The sequence below is a fragment of the Heliangelus exortis genome, chromosome 2, assembly GCF_036169615.1.
Source record: "Heliangelus exortis chromosome 2, bHelExo1.hap1, whole genome shotgun sequence".
Taxonomy (NCBI): Eukaryota; Metazoa; Chordata; class Aves; order Apodiformes; family Trochilidae; genus Heliangelus; species Heliangelus exortis.
The window spans coordinates 101,137,645-101,149,370 of record NC_092423.1 but is presented as its reverse complement, the minus strand read 5'-3'; the positions used below and the strand labels follow the sequence as shown (position 1 = coordinate 101,149,370).

Sequence of the window (11,726 nt, the reverse complement as noted above, 5' to 3'; positions counted from 1 at the left end):
ATAAAGCATGATGTAGTAGTAGGTATTTTTGATTGTAATTGTTTTAACTAAATTTTCAGAGCTCTGTTCCACTCCAATCTTTTCTAAATTGTCATTTTTTCCAGAATTTAAACAAACTCCTTCTTTGTCAAGGTACATCATCCTTAAGGCCTTGCAAACTTTTAGTGATTGAACCAAAACAAAGAGAGAGCTCAACTTTCTTGATCTGAAGACCACATTGCTCTTGAGCTTAAAAAGGTGCCTGCAGTTTTCAAGCAGTTAGTGGCAAATCAGCAAGAAAGAAATCAGAGGAGAAGGGGCACTTGGAAATCAAAACAGTAAAGTGCACAGTTACACTGTCCGAAATTGTATTAATCTGATCCAAAGAACTTGCTAGACTGTGGATATTTAATACAATTTGGCTTGCATGGAACATACAATCACGATCGGACAGAAAGGATTTTCTTTTTCTTTTTGAAGTCATCTACAGGATTTACTGAATTCAAATTTTCAATGGTAACATACTGCAGCTCTTTGGATATTCATCAGTTTCCTAAGTCCACAAAGAGATGGAGAAGAGGGGAAGGTGTGGAGGGTGCCACGGCGTCCTCATGCCTTTTTGGTGTTGTTTAGATGCCAGTACTCTCCAGTTCCCCGTCCTCCAGCCCTAATGCAGCATTCGACCTAGAAATCATAAAGAGTTTCTCTTTATTTGTGTACCGTCTCTGAGTTTGCTGGGATTGCTCCCCTGTTTGTTCTCTGCTGGTAGCCTTGAGGGGGTCCATCTTCTCAGCTGGTTCCTCCTCACAGTCCTGGATTTTACTGTCTGGGGTGTTGGCAACTGACTCCAAGGAGGTGCCTGCCTCCTCCAGGTGGCTGTAGCCCTTATTGCTGCTGGAAGGCTCAGACTGGGAGCTCTGCGAGTCCGTCCTGGTGATGGCAGGAGGGGTGGAGGGGGGTGACCCCCCCAGATCCAGAGATTTGGAGTAGCTAGAAGATGCCTTTAACAAGAGGCTGGAGTCTGGGCCCCTGCTGACAGCTGAGGGGGACTGAGGCGACTCAGGGAAAAGGGGACGCCTGGCATCAGGCAAGCAGCTGGTACTCTGTCTCCTGAGAACCAGCTTGTGCCTCCTCGTCCCACAGCCTCCCTCAAGGCGGCTGCTGCTGAGGTCGGTCAGGCTGAGTTCAAACTCCCCCCGGGGAATCTCCCGGGCTCCCCTCTCCCCAGGGGGCCTCCGCCAGCCTCCCCCTCCCCCACTCGGCACCAAGGGCAGGAGGGTGAAAGTGCTGAAGGAAGAGCCGACGATGGAGCTGGCCGTGCTGCGCCGGCCCCAGCTCTCTGGTGGGCTGCAGGGGGGGCTGACGGCCGTACAGCCGGCGTGGGTGCCACGCTCCTGGTAGATGCTGTACACGGGCTCGGCCAGGCTGGGTGGCTGTGGTTGGGTGCAGAAGGAGGAACGCCGTGACGAGGACACCAGGTCCAGTGGGGAAAGGGAAACACTCAGTCCCGGTGGCCAGGAGCTCCTGGCCAGCATGGCTGCAGTACCCAAGCCTTCACCACCAGGCTTTAGGTCCAGGCCCCGACACTGCACGTAGTTGATGAAGCCATTGAGAGGGGCTGAGGCTGGGGTGCCTCCATCCTTGGCCCGCAGGCTGTGGGCATCGATGACAGTGGAGTAGAGGTCACGCAGGTTGATGATCTTGGTCTTCTTGTCGCGGTTCTCGTGCAGTACCGCGTTGGCGCAGATGAAGAGGAAGATGCCAATACCCATGATGAGGGGGCCGAGCACCTTCAGCTTGTCTGAATGCAAGTAGCTCGAGAAAAGTCGGAAAAGCAAACCCACCGAGGCCTGGGGAGATGAGGAAGAGGAGGGGCGATGTGGCGACCCCTGGGTGGTAGCAGTGGTGGAGGCGTTGGTTCTGGGGGGTGATTCTGGATGGGTCCCTGCTTGTGCTGCTTCCTGGCTCTGGGAATGGCTCTTGGGGGTCCCACCCTGCGGTGCCAGGTGCCGGCCCCCACTTACGCTGCCTTCTCTGTACACCTGGTTGGGCTTCGGCCAGTAGCCCACCACAGCCAAGGCGATGCCCACCAGCAGTACCAGGATGCCACAGAGGGCAATGAGCCCTGAGAGGGAGCACAGCTTGAGCTTGCCCTTCACCACCACCACGTCGTTCTTGCGCTTCTTTTTGACCTTGCGTTTGCGTTTAGGGACTTGGCTCTGGGGCCTCAAGGGGTCCTGTTTCCTAGCTGAGATCCTCAGGAGACCTCCAGTGGCAATCATGGCTAGCTACCCAGAGCACTACCCCCTGTGGTCACTCCAGCTCCTGTAGTGAAAGGGAGAAAAGAGGGTGAGGACCAGGGTAAGATCTGTAGCATAAGAAGTGTCTCCTCTTCCTCATTCAAACTCCTGCTAACACGCTCAACAAGTGGGATGGAGATTGACACCAACAAGCTGATCTTTGCCCACACAGCTCCCATGTGCAAGTAAGAGATAGGCAGACAGACAGCAGCTAAGCAGCCATGTGTCCCACTACACTCATGCTAAACAACTAATTTTTTTACACTCCAAGTAAATGACAAAGTGAGTGATACCTGCTGTGTAAACAAACAGAAGAAAAGGATCTTGCTGGTCTCAGAAGGAGACTGCAAAGCACTGGAGCTCAGAGGATGCTGACCCCACTCCCTAACAGGGCCTGGGGTTATGCTTCACACTGACTGCTTAGTTATGACAGCATTTGAAGGGTTGAGGGAAATAAAATCAGGAAGGCAGAATATGTCATCTATAGATACGATTGGTTTCATTACACTATTTATACATTACTTGGGGGTGTGGGAAGATTAAACATTTTTCTTGCCCTTTTAAAATTAGTGGGAAAGGAATTACTGTGAAACACACAAGGGAAACATTTGAACACAAGAAAACAGTGCCCTGTGAAAGTTTCCTCCTAGCCATTTGCACCTGATCTGCAATACTACAGAAATTAACCTTCTGCCTCTGGTCCAAAGGCATCCCTGGTTTGGGAACATGTGAGATAATGCTCCAGGTAACTGTTATGTAACAGCAGCAAATTCCACCTGCTCCCTTCCCCCCCCCCCCCCCCCCCCAGTACTTCCCCCTGAAAGTAGAGATGGTGGCTGGCAGGTAAGAGATGGCATGTCAGATCTTAAAGGAGATGCAGACTTTTACAAGTCACCCAGGTAAATGGCAATGACTGCTTGTAGGGACTCCAGCTAGGGACTGAACATTGAATATTTATGGCTTTCGTTTTACTGGACCACCAGAAGTCATCTCTCTGTTCCATTGATCTGAGCTACAAAATACAGCATGTAGGAGCAATTCCTGCACTATTGCAATTCTTTTTGGAAGATATTCTTTCATGCTACCCAAGATAAGAATCCCCTTCCCCCTTTCTCTTTCTGAGTGTTGGACTATTTCTTCTTTGAGGGAGCAAAAGATGAACACATCGAATATAATATAATTCACAAAGTTCAATTCCTTGCACTGAAAGGCAATTAAGTAAGTACCGAAGATCAAATATTATCTAGCTCCCCTTCCCCCCTTCAGCTTTTAAATCTCATTTCTTTTCTATTCTATGCCCAGATTTGCCACGTATGCAGTAATTTTGTGTCTCATTTACGCCGTTTGTATTTTCCCCGGAAAAAGAAGGGTGTTGTCAGCGAGGACATTGTTAATTTACTCTCAGAGGTATTGCACGCTCAAAACAAAGAGCAGAGACTTCTCTTTCCTACCTCTGAACTATTTATTTAAAAGAAGAAAAAAAAAAAAAAAAAAAAAAAGAAAAAAAAGAAAAGAAAACCAAAAAACAAAAACGCAAACCACAAAAGAAAATCATAACAAAAGAGCATTTTTTGTTGATGCAAAAGTGTAATTAAGGGGCATGCTTTGTTTTAATTGTCGCTTCGTCGGTCTCGTTCTTTCTGCTGCCCCACTAGCCAGCAGTCCGTCTCCTCTACAACGGCGAGCACGGATGGCCATTAGCTCCGAGCATCACCCCCCCCCCCCCGATCCGGCGTTGCCTGGCAGTCAACTGTGGCGACGGAGGGCACCGCCGGACCACCGGCCGCTGCCCGCGACCACAACGCAGTAAAACAACCCGGGACTCGCAGGGGCTGGAGCCAAATTCTCACGAACTGGCCGTCACCTCTATCCCCATCCCATCCCACCGTCTCTCGCTCCTCGAGCGAGCCCTCAAGCACCACCCCGACCGTGCCCGGTAAAGATCAAATACAGTCTTAGCGGTGCAAAGAGAAGCCCGTTTAACCCCTTCTCACCCCTCGGGAGCCACAGACGGGGCTCGCTGGGATCCAGCCGCCTCGCACCATTCTCCAGAAGCTCCGTCAGCGGTTCCCGGTTGCGCCCGCCGGGGGCTATCGCACCCTCCTGCCGGTGCCCCGCGTCTGGGCTGGCCCCGCAGCTCCCGGCCGTCGGGGCAGCGCCGGACAACAGCCCCGAGCACCTCCTCAGGGCGTCGGTCGGGGGTCTCCGGCAGACGGAGCCGCCGCTCAAGATGGCTCAAGATGGCAGCGGCGGGGGGACGCGGTCACTTACCGAGGAGGACCGGGGAGAAGTCCGCGTGGGAAGCGGCCGAGCCGCGGCGGGGAAGAAACTTTCCGGCCCGAGCGGGCATCCCCACGCAGCGCCCGCCCCGCCGCCGCTTCACCGCCCTTTACGGCCCCGGGCGGGTGGGCGGCGGGGCTGGGCCGAGCGCCGGGCGCCCCCTCGGCCCCGCCGGCGCCGGCCGCCTCAGGGAGCTCCACGGGAGCGCTGCCCCTTCTCCATGCCGCATCCTTCCCGCCGCGGGGCCGCCCCCTCGGCAGCGCCCGACGGAGCCGCTGCCTCTGCCGGTGCCGCCGCTGCGGGCGGTGCGCGGCTGCCGGCCGGACTCGGCGCCGTTGCTAGGCGACGGGAGCCGTGACACAGGGAAATTGCGGCAGGATGGCCGCGGCCCCCGCCCCCGCCACCTGCGCACCTGCGCCCGACACCGCCGGTCCCGCCCCGCTACCGCCGAACACGCCCCGCACCCCTCCGGCACCGCCCCGCCCTCTCCTGCCGCGCCTTCTCAGGCCCCGCCCCGCCCGGTTTGGCCCTTCCATGTTGTGAGTTGCCGCGCCGTGAGCGCTGGGTTTTTGTTTCTCTCTGACAGGTGAGTGGTGGTGGGCAAGGGGCAGCCTGCCTTCTCCTCCCTTCCTCTTCGACGTCTACTCTCCCTGGGATGTCGTCTCCTGGACACTATGGTGTCCCATCTCATGCTGCCTTAGTCCTTCCCACGGTTTGCCTGGTCTCCCGTGTAACCCGACGTGGGAAGACCTTCAGCCTCCTTTCCATCAGTGATGTTTCACCAGCCTCATGCGCAGCCTCCTCACATTTGTTTCCCCCCCCTCCAAGTCTGTTGGAATGCCTTGGGAGAAAGCCAAGGAGGAGGTGAAAAGACGAAGAAAGTAAGAGAGGATGAAAGTTGCAGATGAGAAACGTCAGTGGTGTGTCACCCCACATCTCTCATTTTCGGCAGAGAGCGGGAAACAATGTTCTCTTCGGAGCTGGTTCATGAAAACTCTGATTAAATTGAACCTATCACCTAAGTGAGACATAATCTAGCATGTCCCATCACACTGCATCTGTTATTCATGAGAGGAGATTATTCCTGATTGCTTTAGTCAAGTCTTGTGAAAGGTCTGCCGTGAGCTGGAAAGGCAAATCTCAGGCAGGTATCTCAGTAAATACGAAAAAAATCATCCTGTGGCTTCGGTTTGCTGCTAATGTACATTGAGCTGTCTTCTGGGGTGGATAGGCTGAACTTGCCTTTTTGTACAGTGGCCTTGGATTCCTTTTGAGGTCTGAATGTGACCTAGCTTGGGCCAAACGAGCTCTCCTCTACCTCTACTTGACCTCTTGTGTGGGAAGACTATGCTGTGTATAAAATAGCCTGCCAGAAACCGAGGGGCAATAAAGAGAACGTTTATGGTGTCAAACTGTATTTTTAAAAATAAGGGAGCCACACTGGGCTGGGAAAATTGTCAGAGAGATTATGCATATTCAGCTAAATAACATATATTTCACTCTCAATAATTTGATTCTGTGTTCACCCGGACTTTGAAAACATGTGGCTTTGACCTCAGCTATCAGTGCCTGGTTTGAGAACAAACAAATCCTGAAGCTGCATGTTTGCATTTTAATGTCATTTGCAGTTTGTCACAGCAAAATCACTCGAGGCACATTTCTTTTAGTACATTTATAACTTTGGTTATGCAACAGGCTTGAAATTTAAGATTTATTATTTAAGAACTTCTTGTAGAAATGTGCTTTGAACGCTCTTGATGAACCCGAGCGTTCTGACATTCAGTAATTTGCTTTGTGTTTAGTCCAGACTATCAGAGAAAACCAAACATATCACATCTGTTTCCACTGGAGACCTGTATCACATCAATAATGCAGCATCACCAGGCTGTCCCTGAAAGGCTCCTGTGTTAGAGAAAGAGGAAGAACGAGAGCGATTTTTTTTAAAGGGCAAAGAGCTCTTTTCCTATCTGAGTCATATTTTCTATTTCTGTCAAACTAAACCATTTTATTTAGCTATCTTTTTTTGTACAACAACCTTTCCATATTTTCATTGCTGAAGTTTTGAGTGATTAGGCTATCATCAATCACATTCACAGCTTTCAAATTACTCTTAGCAAAATGTCTCGTAGGGGAAGCCAGATCCTGGCAAAGACGAAGTACATTCTTGGATAAAGCTGCTGAAGGTGTTGTTCTGCAGCAGCCAGCAATGCAATCTTAATCTTCTCTGCATGGTAAGGACTGGCAGGCTGAGTCCCTCAGAGCAAGTTACCTTGCTGAGTTGCATATCCCTAACTATGTTCTTCTTATTGTTTAACAAGTGCATTGGGAGGTTTAATGAAACATTTATTTTATTTTTAGTTGATAAGGGTTTTTTTGTGTTCCCAGAAATGGAAAGATCGCAAAAGGCAGCTGTCCTGTCGGTCTGGCTTACTGGTTGCCTGAGTTAATTTGTAACTGTGTTTATATTGACTGCTGAGCACTGCTGGCAGCCTCTGCTCCTGCCTTGTTTGAATTACTTTCTCCATCATGCAGTGCATTTGTCATTAAACTGTGGTGAACCTAAATAATGGCATTGGACCTGGCATTTCTTTCTCCTTTCTCCCTCCTTCCTCCTTCCTCCTTTCTCCTTTCTCCTTTCTCCTTTCTCCTTTTTCCTTTCTCTTTTCTGTTCTCCTATCTCCTTTCTCCTACCTGCTTTCCTGCCCTCTTTGTTTTGCCCCGTTTCTTGTCCCATTTCCTTTTTTAGCCCTTTTCCTCTCCTCTCCTCTCCTCTCCTCTCCTCTCCTCTCCTCTCCTCTCCTCTCCTTTCCTCTCCTCTCCTCTCCTCTCTTCTCCTCTCCTCTCCTCTCCTGACTCTGATATAATTAATGGTGGAGACTCTGGTATGATTAATGATGATTTGATAACTTGATAATTTTGATTGATTTGATGATTTGCTAACTTGATAATTTTGATTGATTTGATGATTTGAGGAAAAGAGCAGCATTCTGAATGAGCTATGAAAAATTATCCTCACTGAGAAAATATATGTTTGAAATCCTTACAGGCCTACTTCAAACACAATGAATCCACACTGTGTATTAGATTCATCTGGCTTCTTTGATACATGATAGAATCAGAGGTAACTTTTATTTTTATTGTGTAGGAAGCCTGTGTCTAGATAATCCACTGAGACTGAATGGCAATTTGCATGTCTGCTCTTCTTTCAAGATTAATTAAAACAGAAATACACATTGCTGGGCACATTTGCCAGGGAGAAGGAAATACTCATCCATGAAATCTGGTGAAAGGTAAAGGGAATGAATACTTCCAGATGAGCAAACTTTTTCACAAAAAAAAAAAAAAAAAGATGACCAGGCTTTTTCACTAGTTTATCTCACTTCAGTTTGTACTGAGATTCTCTGTGGATAGATTTTTTTTTTGAGGCATTAATGACACCAACTGCTTTATAAATATATGTATCTTTAATTGGCATCTTGCAAAAGGCTTGAAACAAGAGGAGACTGACACTGAAATGCTGCTGGGTCAGTTGTGACTTATTGCAGGAAGTCTGTGATGGTTTCACCCTCCGGTTATGAGCTGTGCTCAGGGGTGGATGTCACTCAGTTTCTTTTAAATGTTCTGTGCATGGCTTCTCAGCTGGTTTAAAAAGAAGCAGGAATCATTCAGCCATGTTATTCGCCTTCACTTTTGATTTGTTGATAAAAGACAACTGCAAATAACTGGAAAATTCTGTGTCTGTTATTTGTGAACACAAAACCACACAGAGGCTAATCAAGAGCTCTTATTATATATGACCAGTGTAGCATTAATTGCAATTAATCTTTTAAAATGTTGTACCCTCTCTGCTTACCTCATTGCTCAACAGTGTAAGCTCTTTGAGATGGTGGCCATCCCAAAGCAATTAGACTCTATCTGCAATGATATATCTGTGTACAACTTCTTTCATGATTAGAACCTTCTTATAGTTTAAACTTTTTTGTTGTCTAATTCAAGGCAAAAGGCATGAATGTGTATTTTATAAGTTCATAAAATATCTTGATGATTTTATGTTCAAGCCTTAGAAATAGTATTTTGAGTCAGTAGGATAGCACTTATCTATAAGAAATATTGACAAAGTATATTAAACAGAGGGCTGAAAAATGTTTTTATTGTAAGTGATATTAAAAGTACATTACTTGCATGCCAAAGCACTTGTTGTAGAAGGGGAACATTAGAATGCACCAGTAACATATGGCTCCTGCTGTCTTTTTTTTTCCTTTTAGGGCAGTAGGTGCTAGAGAGATTTTTAGCCTCGGTAATTCAAAATTGTAGATGTTTAAAAATAAGCTTGACACCAACATTTTTGCAACTCTGTGCAAGGGATTTTCAACAAGTAGAGAGATGTTGATGACTTTTATCTGCATTGCTCATTGAAATTCACGACATCAGACATTTCTGGTGACATGAAACCAGCTCAGGTGAGAAGAATGGCCAGGGAGGAAGAGCGGGCAGTTTGCCTCCTCCACATGGAGACAGGATGTCCATGAAATGGAGTTAGTCCACCCAGTCCAGGAGCTGGTTTATTCAACAACAAGGAGCTACCACCACAGAGAGCTTGACTAGCTAGCAGATATTCTACAATTTTAATGATATTGTTGTTTCCCCCTTCTTTTTGGGGGTGCACCTGCTCCTTCCCAGCATACCCTCAGGCTGCTGGGCTGTCTTTTCATCACACAAATTACACAGCTTCATTAGTTGGGGAAATTCTTGACTGGTCTAGGGAGACACTGAAACAATACAATCAAACATAGCCACACTTATAATTAAGAATAAGATGTTTTGCAGCAATCTGTGTGAAAGCACAGTCTGTTAGGGAAATAAAGCAATAATTGAATGCTTAATTTTTAAGAAAAAGGTTTTCTCAGACCATTACTCACTGTATACTTACATACCCGTGGAGCTTGATAAGTGTCTTTGCCCTATATTGTCAAAGGATTAATTTATCATTTAATAAATGGAAACTATTACAGTCTTGTTTTTATTTACTGTCAAGAGAGATTAACGCAAATTTTGGATCATTTTTTTTCTTTTTCTTTTTTGTTTGTTTGGGTTTTTTTATTGGTTGGTTTGGGTTGGTTATTTTATTTTGTTGTTGTTGCCATTTCACTTCGATCCATGACCTGCAATCACATTTTTACTCTAAATTGGACATCTGATCATCACTGTGAAAAGACAACAAGCTAGTGCAGAGTACTCATACAACACAGAGTTTTTATGGACTATTAACACAATTTGTCAAAACCCTTATGAATTTTGGAGGTCCATAAAGCTCCACGCTTCATTGTTATCACTTTCAGTGATTAAAACTTTTCTCAAAACTGAAGCTTAAATTTGCCCAAGATTTCAGAATGCATCTTAGCATCATAAAGGAATCCATAAAACAGACTCTGATGGAGCAAACCTTGGGTTGCCAGAAAAAGAGTGTCATCTTGTTTCTGCCAGCTCTTCCATAGCTCCTCTGTAGAGAAGGGACATTGGAGTAAAGTTAAGAGCACATCTTAAATGTGCCAGCTACTGTTACTAACTAGCAGAGGTGTGAAAAGCCTGTGGATTTCTTGCCTGTGATAGGAGCTAAACCCTTATCAGGCTTAGGGGAGTACAAAAGTGAACTCTAGGGTTTTTGGAGCTCTGCCACGCTCTGGCAAGTGCCAGGGGCTGTGTGCTGATATGTTTTTTCTTCAGTCACACTTTAAGTTGTGTTTTAAGTTATCCCAACTGACAACGGCAACAAAAGATATTTTCATAGCTCAATGTTAAAACAGTGAACTCTGCCCTACAGTTGTAGAACGGTGATTTAACAGTGTAGGTTAACAGTAGGTGCTAAGTCCTAAAAGCAGACAGAAAAAAAATATAAATCCTACTCAGAAGCAGAACATGAACTCAGTAGTTAAATGACACCTAGAGACTTGAATTGTATGCCATTGTTTATTTAATATTATTCATAACACTTTACATGGGGGACTTGATCATTATTCTTTTGACATTCATGACATATATTGTACCTCTGCTTTGATTTTGAGTATTACTGTTGTAAAATTCAGTTATGTTAGTGAAATGCCTATTATTACACCAACTATTCTCAAGCAGTTTTGTAACTTTAAAGGTATCAAATTCTACAATTCAAGTACAGTACAACTTGCTGAATTGTTTTACTGCACCGATGCAAGCAAGCTGAATTTATAGAATGAAGTAAATTTACAGGAAATTACGTGGTTTCCCCACAGCCAAGGAATATTCACAGTAGAAAGCCAGTAAGAATATTCTTTTCTTTACTATGGGAAACATTATCATGAAAGAGTAAAACCAGAATAAATGACAAAGAAATAGCAACATCATGTGTGCTTGTAGTTCCTTTTGCTTCCAATGCCAATTAACTCTCCCTAAATTTAAAGAGAAAAAAGATAAGGGAGCCTTTTAATTGTGCAGACTGTAAGGATGTTGCTTGCTCTGAGCTTTTCAACACTCCCACTGGGGTAGTCTGTGTCCTAGTTAACCTATATATCCAAAGAGAAGTCCATTAATGTGCTATAGAGTGCCACCAGAGATACCAAAGGGGAAATTTGGCCTACAGGTGTTGTGTGATTATATATGTTAGTAAAGTAACTGGGCTTTGGCCCCAGATTTCAAGCACTAACTTCACTGTTCATGTACCAAGGCAAGAGATTTGGGAGTCTTTACAGGCTTGAGTGTTCCTGAAGAATATTCCAGGCAAGAGGCAAGAGGAAAATGCATCCATCACCTCGTGATGCAGAACATAGTCTGTGTTTATGTTTTAGGTATTTTTAGAGAGTTGTTTTTCTGAGTTTTGTTTATAGATATTAATGATGCAGGGGAGGTAATTGTGCCCTAAAGCACTCAAAAGCACAGAACCTGGAATAATTTTTTTTTTTCCTGAAATTTAACTGTGAGTAAATTGGGCTACTGAACAGAAAGACAGGAGGGGCCTTTTTGTGCTCTGTTTTTCTTTTTGCTTGTTCCAATATTTTGGGTGCAAAATGAAGCTTGAAATATATTCTTGTTAAAAAGCCTCAACTTCTCCATTTATTATGTGTTCTTTTTTCACTGAATGCTTATTACTCAAGCATAGCCAGAAGTACAAGGATCACATTAAGAACTGCTTATAAA

The 11,726-nt window shown here is 45.8% G+C and overlaps 1 protein-coding gene across 2 annotated transcripts; it reads right to left on the bottom strand.

The window, feature by feature from the left end:
* Window positions 1-330: 330 nt before the first annotated feature.
* TMEM200C (transmembrane protein 200C) lies at window positions 331-4,973 on the bottom strand. Of its 2 annotated transcripts, none has more exons than XM_071737202.1 (2): window positions 4,274-4,973; window positions 331-2,304 (listed from the first exon to the last, which is right to left on the bottom strand). In XM_071737202.1, the coding sequence occupies exon 2, from the start codon at window positions 2,259-2,261 to the stop codon at window positions 609-611; it is 1,653 nt and encodes a 550-aa protein (XP_071593303.1). In that variant the 5' UTR covers window positions 2,262-2,304; window positions 4,274-4,973; the 3' UTR covers window positions 331-608. The 2 variants fall into 2 exon arrangements, with proteins under 2 accessions (XP_071593303.1, XP_071593302.1); XM_071737201.1 differs by having other exon boundaries at window positions 4,551-4,973.
* Between the last annotated feature and the right edge of the window lie 6,753 nt (window positions 4,974-11,726).